The 26870-nt window shown below is 41.4% G+C and overlaps 3 protein-coding genes across 3 annotated transcripts; 1 reads left to right on the top strand and 2 right to left on the bottom strand.

The window, feature by feature from the left end:
- Nucleotides 1–3996: 3996 nt before the first annotated feature.
- Nucleotides 3997–5204, top strand: LOC133822497 (uncharacterized). Its single transcript, XM_062254861.1, has 2 exons — nucleotides 3997–4442; nucleotides 4519–5204. Exon 2 carries the CDS (start codon nucleotides 4576–4578, stop codon nucleotides 5041–5043), a length of 468 nt encoding a protein of 155 aa, XP_062110845.1. The 5' UTR covers nucleotides 3997–4442; nucleotides 4519–4575; the 3' UTR covers nucleotides 5044–5204.
- Nucleotides 5205–16099: 10895 nt separating this feature from the next.
- On the bottom strand, nucleotides 16100–16525 carry LOC133824444 (protein FAR1-RELATED SEQUENCE 5-like). The gene has a single exon (XM_062257333.1). The coding sequence runs from the start codon at nucleotides 16523–16525 to the stop codon at nucleotides 16100–16102; it is 426 nt and encodes a 141-aa protein (XP_062113317.1).
- Nucleotides 16526–17952: 1427 nt separating this feature from the next.
- LOC133824452 (double-stranded RNA-binding protein 4-like) lies at nucleotides 17953–20442 on the bottom strand. The gene is made up of 4 exons (XM_062257340.1): nucleotides 20289–20442; nucleotides 19925–20171; nucleotides 19731–19749; nucleotides 17953–18168 (listed from the first exon to the last, which is right to left on the bottom strand). Exons 1-4 carry the CDS (start codon nucleotides 20440–20442, stop codon nucleotides 17953–17955), a joined length of 636 nt encoding a protein of 211 aa, XP_062113324.1.
- Nucleotides 20443–26870: the final 6428 nt, after the last annotated feature.

The following is a 26870-nucleotide window of genomic DNA, read 5'->3' on the forward strand; positions in this document are numbered from 1 at the left end:
TCTTCATTATTATTGTTTTTCAAGAGCAAAAATACACCAAAATTCCTAACAAAATAAACATAAATTAAATCAAAATTAAATATTTTCAATTATCTAATAAATCATATCAATTCATTGAAAATATTAATTAAAATTTAATTTAATTTAACATTTAGTTTCAATAAAACACACATTTTTTTACTTCTAACTAGACACAATAATTTAAATAATTAACTACAACATTTTACAACAAAATAACTATAAAAACACACAAAAATATATAAAATCAAAATAAACCTAATAAATTCAAAATTACTTAAAAACTTAATAAATCAATTAAAAACTCAAGAATTAAGCAACAATTAGCACATAAAAAGTGGTAAAATAACTCTATTTTGTAGAGTTATCACCCTTGAAGTCTTTTTTCAAGAACTTCACGGATTTTGTTGGGCTGGCCCCTTTCCAGCTCAACACCAATTCTTACAGGGTACTGTCAGCCCTGAGGTCGCTGTATCACGAGTTGAAGTGGGCAGGACCTTCACCAGAAGAGATTTTATGTCTCTTCTGCTTGAAAAGCAATCCCTCCCGAGCTTGGGGAGGGGACGAATTCTACTACCTCTCGAGCTATCCAAAGGAGAAGAAGATGTTCGAAGACCTTCCCAATCATCCTCCTGACTTCAAGAAGGCCTTCTTCTGGACAGATGGCCTAGCCCCGTCTCGATTCTATTCGTTCAGACGGATTCGTAAGTATTTCAACCTCCTTTTTTTGTGCTCGAACTTTGTTTTAGGTTCGTGCTTAGCTGAAATGTGCTTAATTTTCCAGCCAACTATCATCGCCCTACTCCCACCGATGAGATGAGGGAGCGCCGAGAGACTCTGATCCAGCTTCCCTATGGCAGGAGGTCTCTCTCCTACCTCCTTCATGAAGGCAAGCTCCGGGTGTAACACCCTGCTAATTAGGGTCCATTACCAGGTGTGTTTTGAAACCAGTGCTGGACTTACTAACAAGTCATTTGGACTAAACATGTGATTAACCACTAAGGTTTGGGTACTAAAAACTTTTGATCATTTCATAAACATTTCCATTAAGTTAAAGATAAGTTCTTTACATGGGATCCCAAAAAAATTAGTTTAAAAGTCTGTTACAAAACTCAGATTACACATTAAGCCGTCCTAAGCGGCAAAAGCTGGGTTTAACCCTAGTTCCTTTGAGCATCTCGGCCGTGGTGGTCGAGTGGACTGCATATGTACATACCACTGCTAATGCCCTTTGACTCATGGCTGGTTGAGCTTCTCCTTACCTTTACCTGCACCACAAAGCACCTGTGAGCCAGAAGACTCAGCAAGAAAACTTAATCAATAGTTTAGTGAATTAAACAACCATTAAACAGTAATAACTGAATCCAGTGCATCCATTAAACCCAGTTGGAGATCATAGAGTCACACAAGTGCATGTCGCACTTCCTTTCAAGTTGTTGGCATCCGAGCCAGTCAAGTGCCTGTTGCACTTCCAGGGTGGCCCAGCCATGGTGGCCTGCACTCCACGTGCATTATGCCAATCTTAGCTTATAAACTAAGTCCCTTATGCCCTTGACTTATAAGTCAAGCCACCACGTGCCTCCAACTTATAAGTTAAAGCCTTGGGATTTTCAACCATTAAGAACCTCCCAGAGCCCATCATATTCTCAGCTAATAAGTTGATCCCCATTTATCATCCTATTGATACCCTAGTTTATAAACTAAACTTTACAGTCATCGCAAACAGTCTCATGTTCCACTTAAGATACTTATCAAACAGTCATACCATGCATAATAACACATTCACTCAACAGTCCTAAGCATAATCATAATTATGCACGTTACAGCGTATCTAATCAGACGTTCACAACACAATTATAATCATGTTCATTACCTTAACTAAGTTCTAATCATGCATTCACATAACAGGTGCAGTTTTCTTACCTTTGGTCCGTATGCGGGTTACTAGCGACAACCCTCCGAGCACGATCCCTGATTCAAGCCCTTAGCGAAAACTTAGTCACAACCGCGATAAAGAAGTTCCCATCAATAATAGGTAAATAACAACTTCCAGACCAACTTTTAGCCTCCGGGACATCGAATTCCACTTAACAAGGAAGTAGGATCGATCCCGAGCCCAAACGGTTAAGTTTCCAACCTAAAAAATCCCATTAAGGTCAATTTCCCTCTTAAGAGCAGCGGCCCCTCACAGCCGAGCCGCGGCCCGCCTCTGATTCCAGAGGCTCGGCCTCCCTGAAAACCAACGCGCGCCGCGGCCCGCCCCTGCATCCGAGCCCTGCGGGCTCAAAATCCTCTTCGCAGGCCGCGACTCATCATAAAAGAGCCGCGGCTGATCACCACGAACCCAGAATTTTCTGGGTTTTTCCTGCAACCAAACCCAACCAAACTCATCCAATTTCCTCCCACTCCTCCAATATAATTCCCACAACCTATGTATTCATTCTTACCAACAAAACCCAGTTAATTACCATAATCAAACTCATCAAAATCCACCAACTCAACCTTCCTACTATCAACATGAATCAACACCATAATTCCAAATTACTCAGCAAAACTAACCATTCAATTCAGTTCAAATTTCTTACCTCAACTGTGAAGAACACTTGAGCCTAGCCTCTGCTTTCCCCCAAGCCTAACACCTTAATTCTCCAAGCTTTGCTCTTCAACTTCCCAAGAAAATCCTCAAACCTCCATAGCACAAAGAGAAAACGAGAGAGAAAGAAAAGGAGAGCTGCTGCTGTATTTCCTTCCTTTAACTTCTCAAACCTTCTGATTATTTCCCAGCCTACTAAGTCCTAACTTTGAATGGGAATGACTAAACTACCCTTTGTCCTAAGCTTATACCTCAAATATCCACAAGGGCAATTTTGTCATTTGCCTTAAATCCCGCTATCCACAATTTGCATCCTATTTTTCCCGCTACTTCCAATATTCCCACACAATCACCAATAAATTCCCATTACCCTCTAATTCTCGGTAATGTACTAACTTACTAGAATACCCGAACCGGGTATTTAGACCCTGTTGTGACTTTTTCGATATCTTGCTCATCGGGACTGCCTCTCATCGAGTAACCAAAATATATCCACATAGTAATGTGGTCTCAATCACACAAGCACATATTCACATTTATACCCCAAACGGGTCAAATTGCAAAAATACCCTTCTTATAAGAAACGGGCCCACATGCACATATTTAATATCTTTAAAATACAAGCATAATTATATTATAATATAATTCACATAATAACTCAATTATTGCCTCCCGACCCCCTAATCCAGGCACTAAGCCTTATTAGGAAATTTGGGATGTTACATCGGGCATGTGGGCTCTTAGGAGAGGATCAGTCTACATCGGACTGGTCCAATAGAAATACGACCGGTGGGAGCTCGTGCCTCTACCAACCGGCAACCTCCCCCCAAGGAGAGATGCGAGGCCTCCACCTCCAGTTCATCATAGGAGTCCACAATCGGGGAATGAGGCAAATGACGAGGCCTCAAGCTCGGGCTTGGATGATCAAGGTACAATCATCCTTAGCTCGAATATGTGATCCCCCTCCCTATTAAAGCATAAATCCGATAGGTTAATATTATGTAAGGATGATACGAACCATTTCTATGTATGGTCTTGGGTAGATGATAGGGTACATAGGTTCGATAGCTGGTTCGGGAAATACGACACCATGTATAGCCTAAACGAGGTATGGAATGGGATAGCCGTCCAATACAGGACTAACGACTATAGGGACCTTTCGAGGTTGACTTCCACCTATAGGGAAGGCACTCCCCCCGCCTCTTCTGAAGATGGGGGAATTTTGTGGTCACCGAGCACAAGCTCGGGGGAGAGTTCCAGTTAGGTGTCTCTCCACTTGTCTTTTTATCCCATGTATGTTTGCATTATGCTGAGTTACTTTATTTTTTGATAACTCATATTGTGGTGTAACTGTGCAGGCGAGATGGACTCCGACCTTGACAACATCCTTGAGAGTGGCGGGGCCAAAAGAAGCAAACGACCGAGAGGCTCACGGAAGTCCGAGCGTCCCGCCAAGGTCATTAAGAGGACTGAAAAGACACCTCCTCCACCAGCTTCGGTTGCTACGAGTTCGGCTGTGGAGCCGACTCCTCAGGCCGAAGCGTCCACTACGATCGAGCTCCAACCTTCTCCCATCATGGTTCACTCAACACTCGGCCCACCTCCGAAAAAACCCTCGGCTCCCACAACATGCAAGTTGTCAGTTTCTACTCACATCGATGAGCATGTAGTTGACAATGCTGCTGGATCCCATGGGGCTACACTTGGCTCGGACATTCTGTCTCGAGTGGGCCAGAGATTTAGTGGCTTTGACGCTCCTCATTGGCAGTTCTTGAATAATGCTTGAGACTGCAATACGCTTTATGAGAAGAGTATCGAGCTCACTGCTGTGGTAACTTCCCTCATCTTTCGGTATTAGCTGTATTTACACTTGGTTCGTATGCTAATTTGATTTCTTTGTATGCCAGACTCTTGCTGTCTTTGCCCAGCTCAACTATAAGCTGAACAACGAGGTCCACTCGAGCATGTCAATTGCTCAGGAGGCGAAGGATCTTCAGCTCAAACTAAGTGATGAGCTCAAGGCAACAAAGGAAAAGGTGGAGGCAGGAGCTGAGGAGCTAAAGGCCAGGTCTTCCGAGCTTGAAAAGATGAATGCCCGGCTCGCGGAGCTTGAACAAGAGAATGCTCGGGTCAAGGAGACCAATGCCAAGCTTGAAGAAGAGAAGGCCGCCACTTTCGAGATCATGGAAGGTGAAAAGAGTCGTCTTCTCGAGGAGTTTAAGGAGAAGATGGACAGGGCAGTCGACATGGCCATGTATAGAATCTGGGCCAACAATGTCGACCTTGACACTAGCTTCTTAGGCCCTCTTGAAGCGAAGCTCGTGGCCCAATGGCAGGCTCGGCTGGATGATGAGGAGATTGCTCGAGATGAGGCGAAGAGAGCCGGAGGGAACGCTGATGCTGAGAAGGCCAAGGAGAATGCTTCTTCTTAATTCTTGCCTCGGGACTGTGTCCCTTTGAATCTTTTGTAATAGCCCTTTTTATTTTTGATTTATTTTTTATGCCCATGGGCCCGAGACAATTTTATAGCTCGTGAAAGAGCTGGTATTACTTTTTTGAACTTACTTTAATACATTTGCTTTACATTTCTTGAGCCGAAATATTTTGCGCAATTTAAATTAAAGTGTCACATATGCCTGTTTATTCATACAAACATAATTTGGATTTAAGCTCGAGGTTCAATGTATCCATGCACCGTTTTCTCGAATTATCCGCTTCCGATCTCGTTATTTGTCAAGGTCGGATATTACTTTTACCATGCACCCGAAAGTACTTATATGGCGTGTAATGAAGATGGTTTAGTTGTATCTTACTTTTTAGTTGCTTTTTCTTGTCCTTTGTTAGCTCTCCGAGGTTGTGAGGTCGAAACTATTGTTTTGCAAGATACTCCAGCCTCGATCTCGACTTAGCACGAAGTGGGTTATGTTCCAACTTACTGCCGATTAGTTTTAGTTGGTTTGTTCCAAACCTATTAAGGTCGTGTTAGGTTTGTAATCCATACACTTATATTTTTAATCTAGTTTGCATATTTGGTTATATTTAAACATTTTTTTTCTTTTGATAATTTGGTTATATTCAAACTATCTTGGCTCACGTATTTGGTTACGTCCAAACACTTGTATGTTTTTGAAAGTTTGGTTATATCCAAACTTATCTCATTTCGCGCATTCTGTTATATCCAAACACTTGTATGTTTTTGACAGTTTGGTTATATCCAAACAGTTATATGCGTTTCGTACATGCTATTTTATTTTTTCAAGCTGATGGTATATGTACCACTGATGCCCCCTTAATATCCTATGAGTGTGACCATAGGTTATTAGATTAAGAGAGATTGCAAAAAATATAACATATTAAACGAAATCAAACTTTATTTGAAAAGATCCAAAAATAGAAAAACAGTACAGATAAACAAGCATGGTTATAGGCAACATCCTTCCTACACTATTGATAGTAAGGTCATAGGTGTTCGCCATTCCATGCTCGTGGTACTAGACTTCCATCCAATCTTGCCAACTTGTACACGCCGGGTCGGATGATTGACTCTATTTGATAGGGTCCTTCCCAATTTGGCCTGAGCACGCCAGCTGCTGGATCCCATGTCGCCAAGAATACACGCCTTAGCACCAAATCTCCCATGCCGAATTTTCGATCTCGAACGCTTTTGTTGAAGTACTGGGTAGCTCGTTATTGGTATGCAGCATTTTTTAATCGAGCTTCATTCCTTCTTTCTTCGATCAGGTCCAGAGTTTCTTCGAGCTGAGAGTGGTTCGAGGTTTGATCATAAGCGAGGGCTCGAATTGTGGGAATTTCGATCTCGATTGGCAACATAGCCTCGTAACTGTATGTCAGAGATAATGGGGTATGTCCTGTTGATGTACGGGTCGTGGTCCTATATGCCCATAGGACTTGGGGCAATTCTTCAGGCCATCTTCCCTTAGCCTCTTCCAACTTTTTCTTCAGCGACTTTTTAGGGTTTTATTTATAGTTTCGACCTGGCCATTCGCCTGGGGATGGGCCACTGACGAGAAGCTCTTTATTATCCCATTTTTTTGCAAAAGTTGGTAAACAGATCACTGTCGAACTGGGTACCATTATCAGACACAATCTTCCTTGGCATTCCATATCGACAGATGATGTTTTTCACCACAAAGTCAAGGACTTTTTTCGAGGTTATTGTCTCCAAAGGTTCAGCTTCTATCCACTTCGTGAAGTAATCTACGGCGACTACTGCGTATTTTACTCCGCCCTTGCCAGTCGGAAGGGAGCCTATGAGGTCGATTCCCCATACCGCAAATGGCCATGGGGAGGTCATCATAGTTAGTTTGGATGGTGGAGCTCGAGGAATTGTGGCGAATCGTTGGCACTTATCACACCTTTTTATGTAGTCGAACGAGTCTGATTTGATGGTAGGCCAGAAGTATCCCTGGCATATGATTTTCTTGGACAGGATATGCCCCCCAGTATGGTCTCCACGGAACCCATCATAAATTTCTTCTAAGATTTTCTTAGCTTCGGGTGGAGTCACACACCGGAGTAGTGGCATGGAATTTCCTCTTCTATATAACCTTCCATCTACAATGGTATAACGAGGAATTTGATACATCAACTTTTGAGCCTTGGTCCGTTCTTCCGGGAGAATGCCAGTCTCGAGATATTCAACTATCGGAGTCATCCAGGTAGGCTCGGAATTGATCATATACACGTCCTCTTGCTCTGGCTCGTCAATACTAGGTGCCGAGAGATGTTCAATTGGCACGACATTCAGTTCATCATTCTAGGTAGAGGTAGCGAGCCTGGCTAAGGCGTCCGCGTTCGAGTTCTGTTCTCGGGGGACCTGTTCTATCGTATAGAACTCGAAATGCTCCAATGCTGATTTTGCCTTTTCTAAGTATGCCGCCATTCTCGTACCACGAGCTTGATACTCTCCCAAGATTTGGTTAACCACTAGCTGGGAGTCGCTGTAGCAATGTATTGCTTTAGCTTTGTGCTCCTTGGCTATGCGAAGTCCTGCCAGTAAAGCCTCGTACTCGGCCTAGTTATTTGACGCGTCGAAGTCAAATCTTAAGGCAAAGTGAAATTGGCTTCCTGCAGGGGTGATCAAAATTACTCCTGCCCCCGATCCATTTTCATTAGATGACCCATCAACGTAAAGTTTCCACAGCTCGTGGGCCGGGGTTATAACTTCATCGTTGGCCATGCCAGTACACTCCACTATGAAGTCTGCCAAGGCTTGCCCCCTAATGGTCATCCTTGGATGATAGGTGATCTCGAATTGTTCAAGTTCAACGACCCATTTAAGAAGTCGACCTGAAGCTTCTGGTTTGGACAAGACTTGTCTTAGTGGTTGATCAGTTAGTACATGGATGGGGTGCGCTCGAAAATAGGGTCGAAGCTTTCGAGATGAGTGAATTAGGCTGAGAGCTAGCTTCTCCATCAAGGGATATCTTGATTCTACCCCCAGTAACCTTTTACTGATGTAATACACGGGCCTTTGCACTTTTTCCTCCTCCCGTACGAGTACCGCGCTTATGGCGTGCTCGGTCGTAGCAAGGTACAAGTACAGAACTTCTCCCGTAATGGGTTTTGACAAGATAGGAGGTTCTGCGAGGTGTTTCTTGAGTTCTTGAAAAGCCAACTCGCATTCCTCTGTCCATTCAAATTTCTTGCCTCCCCTCAACAGGTTGAAAAACGGAAGACAACAGTCTATAGATTTTGATATAAACCTGCTTAGTGCCGCCGTCTTGCTAGTCAAGCTTTGGACATCTTTGTGTTTTCGAGGTGAAGGCATATCGATCAGGGCCTGGATCTTATCCGGATTAGCTTCTATTCCTTGAGCATTTACAATGAAACCCAGGAATTTTCCTGAAGATACTCCGAAAGAGCACTTCTGAGGGTTGAGCTTCATGTTATATTTTCGGAGCACGACAAAGCATTCTTCGAGGTCATCAACATGGTTATTGTTAAGTTGAGATTTGACTAACATATCATCAACATAAACTTCCATGTTGTTCCCTATTTGCTCGGAGAACATCATGTTCACGAGCCGCTGGTAAGTGGCTCCAACATTTTTGAGCCCGAATGGCATGACGTTATAACAATATAACCCTTTATCTGTTATGAAGATCGTATGCTCCTGGTCAGGGGCATGCATGGCAATCTGGTTATATCCAGAATAGGCATCCATTAATGACATTAGTCCATGCCCTGCCGTGGCATCCACGAGCTGGTCGATCCGTGGTAAAGGAAAACAGTCCTTAGGACAGGCCTTATTGAGGTCTGAGTAATCAATGGAGGTTCTCCACATCCCATTAGACTTCGGGACTAGCACCTGATTGGCTACCCAATTGGGGTAAAAAGCATCCCTAATGAATCAGTTTGCTTTTAACCTATCGACTTCCTCTTTAAGGGCCTTTTTCCTATCATCATCCAGTTGTCTTTGCTTTTGTTGCTTCGGCGGGAAGCTTTTATCGATATTTAGCGCGTGGCTCACTACATTTGGACTTATTCCTATCATGTCCGAATGTGACCACGCGAAGACATCCTGGTTCTTCTTCAAAAATAAAATTAATTGCTATTTGGTTTCTTCGTGGAGGTTTTTCCCGACCTTTACCATTTTCGGGGGGTCTAATTCTTCGAGCCTGACTTCTCCGAGTTCTTCCAATGGTTCGAGATTAGTTTTTTCCTCCACTCTTGGGTCGATTTCTTCATCGATCTATAGGACTGCCTTGTCCTTATTCTGAATAACGAGGAGCGCTTGTGAGCTCGCCTGCTTCTTTCCTCTTATAAAATGCTATAGCATTCCCTCCTGGCTAACTGGTCTCCCTTCAACGTCTCGATGCCACTAGAAGTTGGGAACTTGATGGACAAATGCCTTACAGACGAGACTGCCCCCAGCCCTACTAGGGCGGGTCTCCCGAGCAGCACGTTGTAGGCCGATGGCAGGTCCACTACTACAAACTCCATCATCTTGGTTGCTGAGACTGGGTAGTCTCCCAAGGTTACAGGGAGTTCAATGGACCCCATACAGGCAATCCCCTCTCCTGAAAAATCGTACAATGTCGTTGCACAAGCTTTTAGGTCTCGAAGTGCGAGTCCCATCTTTTCTAAGGTGGCCTTATAGAGAATGCTCACTGAGCTCCCATTATCAATGAGAACTCGGTGAACTCTCTTATTCGCGAGCTGGAGAGTGATGACCAGTGGGTCATTGTGGGGAAACTGAACATGGGATGCATCGTCCTCAATAAAGGTTATCAGCTGAGATTCAATCTTTTGGTACTTTGGAGCTCTAGGTTCGGGTTCATAAGGGGACCCGTCCCCAATTTTTAGCTAGTTCATGTATCGCTTTTGGTCATTCTTGCCCGATCCTGTGAGGTGAGGCCCGCCCGAGATGGTTATCACATCTTCTCCATCAATCAGAGGGGGTATCTCTTCTTCTCTAGCTCGTGAATTGTTGTTTTGGGTAGCGGCAGCGCTGCTGTCCTCTGGCTAGTAGAAGCCTGGTTATTGTTCTGGTTCCTGATATATTTCCTGAAGTATCCTCTCGAGATCAACCCTTCGATCTCGTCCTTCAATTGCCTGCATTCATCAGTAGTGTGCCCAGTGTCTCTGTGAAATCGACAGTATTTGCTGGAGTCTCTCTTGGACTTCTGATTTCTCATAGGGTCTGGACGCCTGAAAGGGACCTGGTTTTCATTAGCCAGGTATATATTCTCCCGAGACTCGTTGAGCTTGGTGTACACCTTGTACACGGAGAAATACCTCTCCCCTTTCTTCTTCTTTCCCCCTTCCGCTTCTGGGTTACTTCCTTCATTCTTCTTCCTTTTGGAAGGGTTCTCTGCAGGGGGTTTCGAAGCTGATGGATCTGCCGAGGTCGAAGCAGAGTTTACGTTTATCGTTGTAGTTATGGGCTGAGAGGTCATATTCAGCGTTGACCTCTCTTCTTCTACATTGAAAAACCTCTGAGCTCATCGATTAAACTCGGTTAAGGACCTCACAGGCTTCCTCTGCATATCATCCCAGCGGGGACTTCTCGGCATTTCCCTAGCTTGGACGGCCATTAGATGACCGCTGTCGTCTACATCCTGAGCTTGGGCGACCTCCAGATTGAACCTTGTAAGGTAGCTCTTCAACGTTTCACTTGGATGTTGCTGAACGTTGGTCAGGGTCGATGCTTCGGGTCTTACCCTGATCATGGCTCTAAACTGCTTCTTGAAATCCTTTGATAGCTAATCCCAAGAAGTGATTGAATGTCTCTTATATTTTTTGAACCAGTTTTTTGCTGGTCCTGTAAGCGATGCTGGAAACAACATGCATTTGAGCTCGTAACCCACATTACTTGCTCTCATTATGGTGTTAAATGTACTCAAATGACTGTACGGGTCGGATTTCCCTTCAAAAGGCGGGACATGAGGAATCCAAAACCCTTGAGGAAACGGAGTGTTGGAAATATGGGGAGCGAATGGTTCGAGCTCCTCATTAGAATCCTCGTCCCGACTCTGACCTCGCTCATTCTGCAAGAGCCTAAATGCTCTTTCCAGCTGATCAATTCTATCTTGAACTGGGTCCATAGGGGGTCTCGCATGAAATTTACTATCATTGATCACAATTCCAGGCTAGCGTCTTCACAGGGGATATTTGCGCCCATTCAGACGATCTCTCAGGTTTGGGTTCAAGGGATTACCACTACCCCAATTCTGATTCAGGTGCTCCCGCAGGTCGGAGTGGTTCCTTTGGTTTCTAGTATTTCTACATCCTTGATCATACATGCTGACTGATCTGGTGTCCCCTGAGTCGTCACTGGCGAGGCTTGTTGCATGATTGTTCTGAGATCGATTTCTTTCATGCTGCCTCGTCTCTGCAGTGTGAGATCGAGACATTTGGCTTCTCTTAGGTTGGGTGCCTCTCCGTTCCCTAGTAGCCTCTCTATTCCCCTGTTTCCGTCTTGCCCGCCTTTCCTCATCACCCTGAGTTGGTTGTGCGTTCCTTCGAGGTGGTGAGGGGTATCTTATTGGTGATGGAGGGAACCGTATGGGTGACGGTGGCTTCCAACCATTTCGGGGCCTGGATGGTCCCGAGTTCACCCGTGCTGACTCGGTAACATTCTGTGTGTTACCAGGAATCTGAGTTCGAGCCTCTGCATGGGCTCGGTTATTCCCAGTTTCTGCTGGTAACTCTCCGGTTGAGTTAACCGGAGCCCTAGCTCGAGTGTTTCTTCGAGGCCTCGAGGGAGCAGGTTGTTCTGCCGGTGGCGGAGGTTGCTCCGTTCTTCTTGTGGCAGCATTTTTCCGAGGTCTCCCACGAGGCCTGCGGGGAGGAACATGAACGTCTCGCGGAGGTGAGGCTTGGTTCTCTTGCGGAGGTTGAGGCTGAGCTGCCTGCGCCTCCACGGCTAACCTATCCAACTCCTCATTCTGCTTCTTGGCCTCAGCCAACTGTTTTCTTAACTGTCGGTTTTCAAGTTCCACAATGGGGACGTACCGTTCGGGATTATAGTACATGTCCTCATTGTCCCTGGGAGCCGGAGGTGCTGGAGATCCTCGAGAATCGGAGGACTCACTTCTTTCTTCAGGTTCAGGATTCGTCATCGGCTGCTTCCCAGGGCGTCGTGGATAGTTTTCTTCAGGAATATTCTGATCATTCATGGCCATAGCTAATCAGGGATTGTATTGCTTAAGTCTCTCAATGAAAGCACCAAACTGTTGACGCCGTTTTTTGTCAACTTAAAACGTAGAGCAAATAAACAATAGGAACTATGGCGCAGATGAATAATACAGTAAAACAACAAGAATTTTACGTGGTTCAGCAGTTAACTCTGTTTAGTCCACGAGTTAATTTTATTAAGACTTTGGAAATTTCAGGAAATCCTTCAAGGATGAATTCTCCAGAAATTCTCTCAAGATATCAAAGATCCGTCCCCTACAAATGTTCATGACCTATCTATTTATAGAGGGTTCTCAGAGTTCGTTCCCACATATTTCAGGAAGATACTCCTATTTATTAATGAAAATAATGATATTAAATTCTGTAACTCCTATATACAAGGAAACGTCCCCTGAAGACCAGGGGGCATATAACAGACTTGTTAATATCCCTTTAATGTTGGGATGTTACAACAATAAATATCTTTTAAATGCATGGACTGCGTCTCATCAGATGACCCACTAAGTTGTTCGAGGTCGGCAATCAGCATCATGCCAGTCCAGGTCTATAGATAAGTTATGAGCTAGGCACCTTTCCCCAAGACCAGCTCGGAGTGGGTAAATACCACCGAGGCTGTCACACTCCGAGCTTATACTCATTCCAAGCTCGGGCTACTTGATCCGAGACACCCGACATCGGGTATATCCTGATGCTAAGTTCTTTCGAGCTCAGAAAGAACTTTGAGATTAAAAAATGTCTTCGAGGTTGCCATCTTGATTCGAGGGTTCGACACCATGCATATGCATTTAAGATATTTTGAGCTCACAATGACGAGTCTAGCTTTCGAGATCACAATCTCGGGGGTCTTGAAATCTGGGTGTAACAGTTTATGATTTCGCAACACATACTGTTTAACACATGTAGATGGGCCAGTCCGAGTCCATGAGCACGACCCAAACAAAAAAGGTCTAGTACAGTGAAATAAACTTTAAAATTTGGATTTTTTTATTAGGCCCAAAGTTATGAATGGGGCACCTAAGATAAATTTTTGTAATGAAGATGTGTTATTTAATATATCTTCCCCTTTTGTTATGTTACCAACAAACAAAGTAGTGATCAATTAATATATTAGATGACGTAGTATTGAATATTGTAGTCAAAAGTTAGTAAAACAATGAGGACTGCTAAAATCAAAACTAATTAACACTTTCTTTTTCTTAATTAATGATAAAGATAATAATATTATTAGTTTACTTAATAGAATAATATTGGTAAATTTATAATAGTAATAAACAAGTTTGGTGAGTTGCAGTAACAATGAAAATGTTTTTGTTTTTTTGTCCTAATAAATTACCTAATTCATATTAATATTATGCTTTAAACATGGTTTGAATGATTTTATGCCTATTTGGTGAGAAGCATATATACTTTAAGCAATCAATTAAAAAAGCTAACAAAGTTACTTACTATTAAAATCTCGTAAGTATAGATAGTAGGCTCAAATCTACACGATATGATTAAGTAAGTGTAATTATTTCATATTTTGTAATCCTTCATTTTAATTGTGAAGATGACTATTTTGACTAATTTACTCTTTAATGTACAATTAATGAAATTTCAATAATAGTGATACGCATGGTATATAATGAAGAGAAAGAGAAGAAGACGATTACAGTCAATTTGTTATCCAATTTTATCAATTAGAGTGAAGCGTCACTAAAAAAGGAACGTATATTTAGGATTGTTCATTTGATTATCATTAATCTACCTTTCTAAAACATTACAAATATGATTGAACTGTCATAATCAATAATTTTTTACCATTGAAACAAATCTACTATTTAGCTACAATTTGAATTCACTTACATTAATGCAATTGTTATACTAATTCAGCCACCTAAACCATTACAAAACACTTTAATTGTTAAGTAGGACAGAAAGCCTACGAAAATAGAAACTTAGTCACTTTGCACTATCATTCTATCATAAAGTTTGATGGTCATCTATATTCGTCGAATTTAACCGAATGCTAAGCTCTCTTAATTGGTGGGGGTTGTTGACTGTGAGGAAGCGATAGACCGACCAGCTGAGGGCATGTTCTTCGATTATGGTCTGCAGAATAACAATTCAAACACTTCCTTTTAGTTTAATGGCTCCATCCGACATATCTATCGAAACATTGTCCCTAATGTTTCTTGCATAGGCGGATCCTTTAGTTATACAAAGTGTTGGGTCCCTGGTAATGTTTTCATTTTCTTGATAGGTTTGATATTGTCTTGAGTCGTTGTTACCAGTGTTTGATTCCAATGGAACTGCATCCTTGAACATTGCAGTTAGTGTTGCCACTTCTTGTTTCGCTTTGGTGTAAGATTGCTCAGACTTGGAAGCGTAATAGCTCAGCAAGTTTGTATCCAAAGCGAGGGATCCCTGCCTAGCCATTTCAAATTACTGTTGCTTTTCTGTGGAGTGTTGCTTTAGTTCGAGCGGGAGGTCTGCTTTTGCATTCTTACTCCATCGTTTCAGCAGGAGAGACTGTGGTACTATCTTCATATGATAGTATTTCATTACAGCCCAAATATGTCAACATGGATAGCCGTCTGTCTCAAAAAGCAAGCAGTGACAGGTGAATGTCTCCTCTTGTGGGTGGTAATGAACATTTTACACTCTATCCTCGTGTTGTAACTTTGACAAACTATAGGAGGATGATTCACCGTTGTCTTCACAATTGTTGACAAAGTACGCATGTTCCGCTTTGATTTGATCAGCCACTTTATAGTACATATTTCTAGTGTATAATTTGGCACACTGCTCATGGTACGTCTTAAGAGCATTTTTGGGACCTGGTATTGGAGGACTACTGTGTCAACTATTGTAATCATCTTCTCTCTCAATGTGCCTCAACTTTCTCATAGCAATGTCAATCGAGGTAACGAATTCACGGAGACTATAACTTGCATGTAGGAATTTTTTAATACTTGAATTCATGGACTCACATATTTGGTTGGTCCGCATTTCGGCGAAAAATTTCCCTCTTAGGTATCTCTCTGCCCATGAACGGCGAGTGTGATACGTGTTGGTGCACCATTGGCTAGAATGGAGGTCAAAATTGTGTATTAATTCCCCCCATTTTTGCATGAATTCCTCTATTGTGTAATAGTTGTACATGACATCTTGAAATCCTTGTAAGAATTGGGGGTCTTTTTAAATTTTTAAAGTGTTGGTACACAGGTGCCACGCACACAACTGATGAGTTGCATTTGGGAAGTACTTCAAGACAATATTTTTGATAGCTCCATCTCCATCTGTCACCACAACTTTTGGTGTTACATGATTGTGGCATTCAATAAATTTGTCAAGCAACCAAAAGTAAGTTTGCTCATCCTCAGAGTTAAGCAGTGCCATTTCAAATATGCAGGTCTTGAAATGATGATTGACACCCAAAATAATTGTCAGGGGTTTATTATATTTGTTTGTCATATATGTTGTGTCAAATCCAATAACCTCACCGAATGCGATGAAATCCCGTTGAGAATATCCGTCCGCCCAGAATAGGTTCCCCAATCTGTTCTCCACGTCACATTGATATTGAATGAAGAAATTTGGATCCCTCTTTGACAGACAATCCAAATATGCCAAAGCACCATCTGAATCTGTACATCTTTTCTCTTTTCTTTTGACGTGGGTGACCTTGTTGTAAACATCTCGTAGCTAGCAAGGCATCCTTTTGTACCCACCAGACTGCATTGCCAAGTGGGAGATGATGTGTGAAGTTCTTATCCCAACTTGGTTCATTGACCTCACTTTAGCAATTAGGGATTCTGACACAGAATTGTTTGATCTCAGAAATTACAACTCATCTAATGCTACCTTGTCATGGTTGTTCAGAGGTTGGAATTCCTTGCAAATCCATGGACCATCATCGCCCATCATTACGACTCGAAAACTAGCTTGGCAACCAGTCCTAGTAATAGATGTTTTTTGTTTGCTCCCATCGGTCTTGTCAATTTCCATGTGTTTGCGGAAACCTTCTTTTGAACATACCCATTTTCTCATGGTGATGTTCCCATTTTTTTTCCATACATTTGCTTTGCGGACGCTGAAGCCTACCCACAAAGAGTATGTGTAATAAAAATCCTCCCACTCTTCAAGGGACTCCAAGACCTTTCCCTGGACATCCTCCATCTCAATATCATTTACGAGTTTCTCAATCCCCAAAGATTGTAGTATATTTTCCCAATTTGATGTTTCTTGCAAACTTCCTACCTCGTCCATATTTAAGTTAAATCTGAGAAAGAAAAACTAAGTTTTAGGCAATATATTATGAATAGAGTTATTGTATGTTTTTCATAGCCCATTATACATACAATTTTACCTGTAAACTCAGTCGTTATTAGTGAAAAGATTGATATTGCAAAGGTGTGTAAAAACATGACACAAATGTGAAATTGGATTTTCAAAATAGAAGAAAATTCCTATTATTATAATTTTTCTTTATTTGGTTCCCATAGAAAATGGGAGACATACCCAAATGAAAGGAAATGTGAACGTTAATAATAAAGGCCAATGCATTTTCAAGTGTAAGATTTATTTTGGCCTTCCATTGATGTTGAGGAGATTAAACGATAGGCCCAGTAATATGAGCTAGTCAATATATTGGAAAATTTTCTAATGATGAGGGAATGTGGGCATTAATAGACTTAACACAAATTTCCTTTGAAAATAAAAAAGAATTTAAATTAATAATAAAACAATTTTTTAACTAAATTAAAATTTGACATACAATTTGACATCTAAACTAAGTGATTGTTTATGACAACCTTGAAAGTTACATATGTGCATGTGTAAAAAATTTGAGTCATGAAATTGCTCGTTAAAAATATGGTAAGTTTCTATTACTTTAATTATAGCCCCTATTTGGTTCCCACATAAAATAGGAGACATACTCAAATTAAAATAGTGTCACCATACATTAAGTTTGATTGAGGAGAATAAAATAAAAATTATGCTCACCTTGTTTAAGGAGATCGATCGTGCACTGAAACTTTTGAAGGTGAACTTGGCATATCATCCAGATTTTGTTATATTCTATTCAATTATGACCACAAAATGTGCTGTTGGTTAAATTTTAAAGTTGGGGGATACATGTTTTTATCCAAGCAAGTTATTAGGTAGACCTATTTATTGGGACATTTAATGTTGAATAAAATGTACACCTTTTTTAACGAGGCCCAATTGATGTTTTGGGCCACCTGAAATATATGTTTTTAATGAAAATATTTTATTAAACAATTGACCCTTATTTTGCCATGTATGTTTATCCTCTAATTTTGGTTGTTGCTTGATTTAATTTGTAAACTTTGTGTTGTGGACTAGTGGTTTCTTCTGACTTACAATAGTTAAAACAATAAATCCATTCAACATATTTTATAATGTAAAATAGTCAACATTTACTAAAATCTAAAAACTAACCACATCACCACAAAGTTTGTCATAATGACATTTTCGTACAAGTACACACAATCATTTAATATCCATACTACATGGTTTTTTTAATTCAACCACAACATATTGAAACACTAAATAACCTAAGAGACCAAGTAAGGTTATCTGAGTTAAGACTCCAGCAAATACAAATTAAAATACTTAACACAGTGAAAATGGGTTGATGTGGGCTTCATTGTCTGGTAATAGTTGTTGGATCAATCAACATTGTCCAAGTTCAAACACCCAGCCATACTCAATTGATTGTTCATATTCTCGACCACCGTTTCAATACCTTTCATGTGCTCATTTGCAAGATTTCTTGTCTTTGTTAATTTGTAGATCAAATCTAACAAATCAAGCAGGAGGTCTCTTGCTTCCTTAGAAAGTCTATAGGCCTTATTCCTCAGCCTCCTCTCTTCATACAACTTATCCTTAAGAGTAGTGAAATTATAACAATTAACACACTTAACAGAAACACGTTTGGATTTAGTCGAGATTGATGAAGTCTTCATCCTTGACGGTCTTGGGCTCCCGCAATGCATCGGGCATGCACTGTTTGGAGTACCACATTCTCCGGACGACATAATTAATTTCAGGAAGAAAAGTTGTCTCCTTGGTGGTATATGCATAAATCTCTAACCAATAAATGCACTATACCAATCATCCATTATATAGGTGTTCATTTCATGTAGTCTGATTTTTATTAGCCACCGAGTATTATTCACATACTATTTGACCCATACTTTCAATAGTAAAATGTGTCTATGCCATGCCACATTAAATTAAGTGGACCCTGAAAATGTAAGGCCATGGCATAGGAAGTACTGTTCACATACTATTCTGCCAATAGTTTCAATAGTAAATTAGGTGGCATGACGGTCCATGTGACATTGATTTCTGTGGACCCACCAAATATAAGAACCACCAAACTGAGTATAGTGTAAAAGATTTTATCCTCATGCATTGACATGACAATCTGAATTAACATTTTATTTTTAGATACATTCATAACAAGTTTTAATAAAAATAATTATTTTCTATTGTGGTCCTTATTATTCACTACTAATAATTAAAAATGATTTTATAACGACTAAAATTTTGATATATTCTAATTTATAAAAAATAATTTTCAGTCACATTTTCAATAAATTAAATGATATATTTATTGCCAAAGAGTTATTAAATATTTATGCTTAATTATACATTCAATCACTAATTATTTTTTCCTATGATGGTATTATGGTTGAAATTAACAATTATATAATTGTTTTACTATAATTTAGAAGTTTATGCAATCTTATTTGTAACCTATTGCAAGGACCAATGAGAAGGAAGGAGGTGTTGCCCCTTGAATGAGCTAAGCCGATTTGGTGGGGCCATGATTTTATTTTTCTATAGTGGGATTGGGATTGTGATTGTGAGTGAGACTGAAGGCAGAGCAAGAACCAGTCAGAAGAGGAAGAAGAGAAGGTGCTGGGGCAGTGGATCCCACCATACGCATACGCAGTGGTCTTGGGTCGTTGGCCCCACCTCGTCACCCAACTTTAGGGTAGGCGACAGACATAAATGGGCCACTACCAATGTAAATGGGACAGGTCATACTTTTATGGAATGTTACCATTTATATGTCTTTCCCACAACTGGTATACCTGAAAAGTACACATATCGTGTCTGGAACAACCCAAATTTTTTTTCGTTTAATCATTGTTTAGGTATTTTAAGAAGTGTCCATTGTACACGTGGAAATTTTTCACACACACAAAAAAATTAAATACAAAACTCTTAATATTATTTTAATTTTTTTAGCTCCATTAATATGATTGCTTCATGGAACTATCATAAATTCTAAAAAGGTGAAATAGTAGGATTACATGGATAACCAACAAATGAGGTTAAGAAGTAAATATCATTAAGAAAAAAAATATGTAAATAGTAACTACTACAGTACCATTAGAAATATCATTTAATATTTTACAAATTATCTAATAGTTACAATAGAGATTGTCACCCACCTGCATAGTACAAACATTATAAACATATTGAAATATAGTTAATAATAACCATACTATTGAAAGTGGTGTAGCACCAACTTAAAATTATACTTGTTCGAATAACATTAATAAAGTTTTGTGTACTTAAAAACTAATTATATATGGAATAGTAAAAAATCAAGTCAAGGCATTGCACACTGCCTTGACGGCACTCCTCTCAGCCAGTTTTTTGGAGTACTCTTCCACTCCTTCAAATATTCTACCTTCTACCTCCACACGTGAGATAAATGTAGGATAATGATCTGGGCCAGATTTTTTTGTATAATATCTTGGCAAGCTCCAATTCATTTTTCGGAGACGCTCTTGCAAGATATTTTTCCACGACACGTCTTTTTCAAAAGATGTGTAAGGAGACCTACTACCATTGGAACTTGATGATGACCCTTAGTTTAATAAAGTTGGATTTAAACATTAGGGTTGAGAAGTAAATAATATGAAAAACGTAATAATTGTTTAAAGAAAAAATATATTTGACCCTTTATATATTTAAAAGTGAATACCTCCATTAAATCCTGATGGCCGAAAGTTGGCTTTCCCAACAGAGAGGAATCCATATGCAATCCTTGCGACATCGTTCATAGCTTCCTTCTTCGTGTTAAATGTTGCGGGAACACGAAATGCTTCATCATTGACTGTGACGGAGGCAGCAAACATGGCTTTGTCAGTGGACCCATGATTTGTGCATATGTACAAGGGAGATGGTAAGTGATTTTTTTTGACAAAATTCATTCAATTTTTTTTTATAGGCCATGTTGAATGAAGGTAATAAGTTTATGAGTTTTGAGAGGTACTACTTCTAACACACTTCCCACTGCCACTTATGAAGTATTATTTTCCAAATGATGGTCTCAACAATTTCGGCTAGAATAATTTCAATAAATAGGTGGGAAAAAATATTAAAATATCATGTCTTTCATGCAAAAGTTGACCAGATATACGCGCTATATTGTCTGTATGTGCACTTTTTTAATGGGACTAATTTTCTACACATGTATAATTAGTGAGATCACTCAAAAGGCATGAAGTAATTTTGAAGTTCCAACTCACAATTATATTTTAAAATAATTGTGAATTACCCTTGCATTGTTCCAACAATCTACATCACTGGATTATAAAAATATGATAAACAAAATTATTACCATAAAGTTCAGAAAATATAAATAAAGATTGAAACATCTACAATTTAAAAGTATAAAACATATTATAAAAACAACTACACATAATGAAGTAATCATTGTGTAGTTCATCCCCTAAATAGTTGTGATAATAATTTCACCAAAGTGTGGATATTTGTCTCCATGTCACGGAGCCTTTTCTCTAGCTTTTTCACAATTAACTTAACGTCTTTGTATTGGGCCTCCATCTCTACATCGCAGCCCGAGACTGTGCTTGCTAAGACAGATATTGTATCATTGAGCATGAAAACTTCCTCATATTGCTTGGAAACTTGTTGGGATACTCCACATAGAGGGCAGTTATGGGAAGGGGCGAGTAGGGCATGGTAGTGTGGCTGGTTTGGACAATTTTCAGTGCATTTATTGTCCATTGGTTCAATATTAAAACAATTGTCTTCTTCGTTTTTTAGAGAGATTTCTCTACACTCTTGTAAAATATGAGTTGTAAACGGCTAATGAATGCTCCATTTATAGGCCTTACCTCATTTGGGAAGAAAATGTGACATTGCAGATTACAAAAGTTTTGGAGTAGATATGCTTTTCCAGAAAATGAAAATAATTCAAAACACATGTCAACTCATTGTAAGTATTACCAACACATGTGAACTTATTTTGATTACACGACATGCATACATTGAAACTCGACCACTCATACGTGTATATAATCACATTTTAAATTTTGACAAGTAGTCTACCCCTCCAAACCATCTTTATAATACAACACCGATTTAGAGAGGGGAATTTAAAGTGTGAGATTTCATTATCTTAATTCGTCCATATTTACAAAGAAGTTAATTTCTAAGTAACACATATAATATCAAGTTATAAAAGTTATCAGGTTCCCTTCCCAACTCATTCACGTGTACCCTCCCACAACAAATAAATATATTAAAAAAATGTCAAAATGCCCACTATAAGACGCCACGTCGGACCCCACCCTATAAAGGACAAATAATTATACAACTACCCTCCTTGAATTGTCACTTCGAGTATAAGAAATCTATTAAAAAATTCAATAATTTTAAATTATCTAAAATGTCACTTCAAATGTAACATTTTGCTACCCACTTTTGTCTTGGTCCATTGGTCTTTGTAGCTTTTTCTATATTAATTTAATTACGTGTTATGTTAAATAGTCAAATCCTTCAGGCGGTTATGGTTATGTTTAATATTTGTTTTAGGTTTGAAACAACTAATTAGACATTGATTAACACACTACCCTCAGAAATGTGTATTAATTTCCTTTCTATGTTTAGAACAGAAAAACTTATTCTGCCCCATTTATCGATTAATTTCCCCTCAATTAAATCTTCAACAAAATAACATAAATATCAGACATCAATAAAAACATTATGCATTTTGAATGTCACACGTTAAATTAAAAAAACATAACAGCAGTTTAAAATACAACAATTAAAAATAAAATTACAAACATAACATCGAAGGTGCTTGAACATTAAAAAATAAAGTATAAAGACATCTAATTGAAGGAACATAAGTGGAACTACCTGAGTACAGGTATCACCCTTCCAGTGTATTATTGATAGCCTCTACAATACGAGCGGGTGTGTCCAGCTTCCTCCCCATCTCCTGAATGGCTGCTGATAAGGTGGTCATCTCGTTTGCTGCAACATTATATTTTTCTACCACTTGTTTTGCCAATTTGATGATTTTGTGCCGAATGTTGTTGGATTCGTTGATCCCCTCAATTGATGGGCCGCATTTTTCACAAGGATTCGAGAGTATTGGATCATCAAACTCATCCTCGCCATTGTCGGACCTAGAATAACTCTCTGAACCCCTTCCACCTATGAACACAGACATTTCATCATTAGTAGAGGGGTTATTTGGGCTCCTCATTTTTCAATTTTCTTGGCAAACAATTTCAAACAAATTGAGACAATATGAGGACGATATTATTTTTTATATAGACTTTGAAATTTCCCAAAAAAATTCTAAACCTCTCAAATATTCCCTCCACAAGGTAAAACACGTTTTCTTCTTGGGAAGATGTGACCGTTGATGTTATAAATAATAAATAAATTTTTTTGGGCAGTGGGATTTCGTGGTGCGCGTAAATGACACATGATGAAATATTATTTTATTTAAAAAAAATAAAAAGATAATACAACACATTTTTGTCATATTATAATATTGTATTTATAAAATAGTAATGCGAACCCTTCTACACATGGATGGATTTGATGGGACAAGTCAATCTTTTCACAAATTCTATAGGGACCCAATGTCACAATTATTGAGGTCATGGGTCCTCTACTCTATCATTTAACTATATCCTTACTATTTGAATTTCAGGTATACTGTTAATAATATTATAATTTATAATACAAATTAATTTCCTCTAAAACATAATATTTTCACTAAGAAAATCAGTTAATAAATAATTTTTTCATGGTCTTAAACATATAAAAAACCCACAATTTTATTTTTAATTTAATACAAAACATTTTACTTATATTCTAAGTTGACCATTTCTAAAATACTATAGGTCTTGTAACATTTAACAAATGTGCAACATGTTCGTGTGTGGTCACATCTCCCAACTAGTTATGGTCACTGCCATATTTAATTTTTTACATTTTTCCTGCCATTCAAGTCCAAGCTTTCCTCCAATCTAGATTATTCGAATTAGTACATATATAACTATTTGTTAACCGAGATTTTCGGCTACTATCTTAAAGAAGGATGTTTACTGATAATAATAATGAAAATGGAAGATCGACACAAGATTTTTACGTGGTTGGGGCGTTAACTAGCCTTAGTCCACGAGTCTGTATATAAGTCTGTATTAGAGCTAGGATAAGCTTTTACAATGGAGTTGTTTAACTGTATTTGAGCAGAGTTTCTGCCTTTTCTCCATTTCTACGTTGCATTACAACTTATATTTATAGGTCGAGAGGGACATCAGGTTTGGGCCGGGCCCGACCCGGACCCATCTGAGGAATGTGCACAAGGGGCCTTCCTAGTGGAGGCCCGAGCTAAAAAGGTGTACAGTACGCCAAACCCGAACCAGCTCAGGCCCAATTAGTTGCCCTGAGACGCAAGCATTCTCCCGACAAAACGGCACTTTGCCTCTGACCACTTCGAATCACGAGGCCGATTCAGGGGACAAGACCGGTCAGAGTACTTGGCTGCGCAGTCCTGACACGCCAGCAGATAGTTCCAAGGTGACCCTTTCTGCAGGTGAAAAGTGGGGGGACAATGCCCACGCGAAATGAGGCGGTTTCAGTATCCTGGACGCCTGACCCATAGCCTGGGGATGAAACGGCCCAGATTCGTTTACCTTTGGCCCGCTTCGTTTACTTCAGGCCCGGACCATTCCGGGCCCGGGACAGGGACGCGATGGCCACGATGGTCCGGGGCACTCCGGACAGTGCTGGGACCGTTCAAGCTGAACATGAACCCTGAGGAACGTCCCAGACCCTTCTACACAGGCCCAGTTCGTAGTCCTCGTACCAGGCCCAAATACCGAACCGGTCCCTTTGACCGTGGGCCAGGGCGAGGGCCCAAAACCCTGACAGGAAATGGGGATAACATTTACCCCCCAAGCCTTCACCCGGGCTAGCCGGGGGGAGGGTTGCACCACCCTCGCGGTTCTTGCCGAGTTGCCTCCCCAATTTCTGCCAGGGCCAGGAGGCTCGCGGGAAGGCTGTGGCTGGGGCAGGTTACCCAGCCCGGACCATTTGATGTACCCCGGGGACGTTTACCCTTGGCCTGCTTCAAGAATAGCAACACACGTGTCGCCACGTGACTGTTGCAAGGGCCTCGAAGAGTCGCCTAGGCCTCCCAAAGTCTGCTAGGCCTGGGTTAGGGTGTCAGCGCACGTCACGAGGCGTCCCATCCGCATGGGGAGAGTCATCATTAATTTCCTTGGAATGGGGTGGACCGTAGGATGGGGCGTCCTTTGACATCCACCACTCCTGGACCGTCGGATTGGAGGTGCTGAGGATCCAGACCAAAAAAGAGCTCATAAATGTCCTCTGCGCGATCCTCGGCCGTTGGATGAAGAGGCACCTGACCGTTGGATCGGGGGCCAGGATTTGGGGGCTGATATAAAGACTCGGACTACAAACATTCGGCACTTTTCCACTTCCGACCCAGCTTAAGAAAAAGAAAAACCAGAACGCTCGCCAGAGCTTTGCATGTCCAACTTCGCCGACGAAATACTTCGCCGTTTACTAGTTCTGCGCCACCGCCTATTTCCCAGGGCCTCAAACTTCGTCCTGTAACCTGACGGCGCTTCTCGGGTTTGCCCCGCCGACGAACTGCTGCACCGGCTGTGCCACTTCAGGAACGAGGTCCTGCCGTCCTTACGACCGGACAACCGCCAGCTTCAGCCGTCGACACCACACAGTAAGTATCTTCTGATTCTATTGTCAACTTTGTGAATCTAGGCTTTCTAGACGCACGCACCTAGGCTCCGTGCTTTAGAATTTGCTAGGAAGGCTGCCCGGTTGGGTGGCACCGCTTCGGATGATCCCTGGACAAGGGATGGACCGTAGTAGCCTTTCCTCCCGATCAGGGTCCCGGGACTTTTTGGGGTCCCGGGCCTGATCCGTCAGGACTCCGAGCAGTCCTTAGGACACCCCCTGTACCTCGACCGACTCTTTTGGGTTTAGGTACTGACTGCTTGGTCTTTCTTTCTTTATTCCCAGATCGTCAATCATGGCCACGGGCGTCACACTTCACTCTGAAGAGGAGGTTAATAGGACTCCTGTAGTCATTCCCGGCTCCACGACGCCCAAAGGCAACAGGTGGGAGATGGACGTAACGCCCAACCTGTTCCGGAACTACCGGATGATGCAGCTCCTGGAGATGGGGCTGGGCATCGAATCGACTCCGGGCCTATTCCACAATCGTATGGCCAGGTTAGAGGAGCGGGCGCATACGTCCGTGGATGGATTCGGGGCCTGGAGTGCCGGCCACAATCGTATGACTACTTCGTGCGGTTCTTGACGTATGTGGGGATCGCACCCTTCCAACTGCTGCCACAAGCATACCGCCTGCTTGCTGGGTGGAAGGTGTTCTGTGTTGCGAAAGAGATCGCGGATCCTACCCCGGCGGAAGTCCTGTACTTCTACAAGATGGTGCCGCAGGTCAGCGCCAAAGACAAGAGCCTGGACGGCTTTTACAGGCTGCAGCCGCGGAGTGGCTATCCGGCTCCTACCAGCACCTGGAAGCACCCCCCGAATGTCAGGCATTACTAGTTTATGACATCCGGGTTCCTTATTGACAAGAATCCCACGCTGCTGCTAGACTTCCAGCGAGTGGGTAAGTATTTCCCCGGACCTTCTATTTCACTCCTCTTTCGCTTTCCATCTCTCATCGTATCTTCCGAGTCGCAGGTCCCTTCATGCAAACCCCCCTCACCGCCTTTCTCCTGGAAAGGAGGAGGTTCTACGCCAAGCTGACCGCGGAGGAGCTGGACGTAGGGGGCTATGTCAACGACAAAAACCTCCGGCTAGTAGGGTTACTCGCGGCCACCCAGACCATTGTTGCCCCTAGCCTCCGGGGCATCCCGTTTGAGAAGAACGTCGAGGCCCGGGAGCAGCTAGCCCTTGACCACATCGCTGAGGTGGTGAGAGCGGCGTGGGCCACCGCAGCCCAGCGTAAGAAGAATCAGCTCCCGGTGGAAGAGGCCACCTCGGAAGAGCTGGAAGAGCTTTTCGAAGATGCCCTACCAAACGTTGGGACTCCCGGGGCTAGCGTATCGGGGCGAGGTAACTCCCCTTTAGTCTTAATTTATGCCCCTCAAGTTGGGGATTTAGCTAGGGATAGGCTAGAGCCGCCGGGCCCCGCGTTTGGGGCTGATGGGGAGATGAGGCCTTCATCTCCCATCCCTGTAGGATCAGAAACCCTAATGTTCCTGTCCGGGTTCCTCCAGTA

Source organism: Humulus lupulus, chromosome 1 (assembly GCF_963169125.1).
Source record: "Humulus lupulus chromosome 1, drHumLupu1.1, whole genome shotgun sequence".
Lineage (NCBI taxonomy): Eukaryota > Viridiplantae > Streptophyta > Magnoliopsida > Rosales > Cannabaceae > Humulus > Humulus lupulus.

Excerpts from the sequence above, each read along its gene's own strand:
- LOC133824444 (XM_062257333.1), bottom strand. The coding sequence starts at position 16,525 with ATGGACGAGGTAGGAAGTTTGCAAGAAACATCAAATTGGGAAAATATA.
- LOC133824452 (XM_062257340.1), bottom strand. The coding sequence starts at position 20,442 with ATGTTTGCTGCCTCCGTCACAGTCAATGATGAAGCATTTCGTGTTCCC. Across the intron at positions 20,172-20,288 it reads GCCATCAGGATTTAATGGAG|GGTCATCATCAAGTTCCAAT; the intron begins GTATTCACTTTT and ends TATTAAACTAAG.
- LOC133822497 (XM_062254861.1), top strand. The coding sequence starts at position 4,576 with ATGTCAATTGCTCAGGAGGCGAAGGATCTTCAGCTCAAACTAAGTGAT.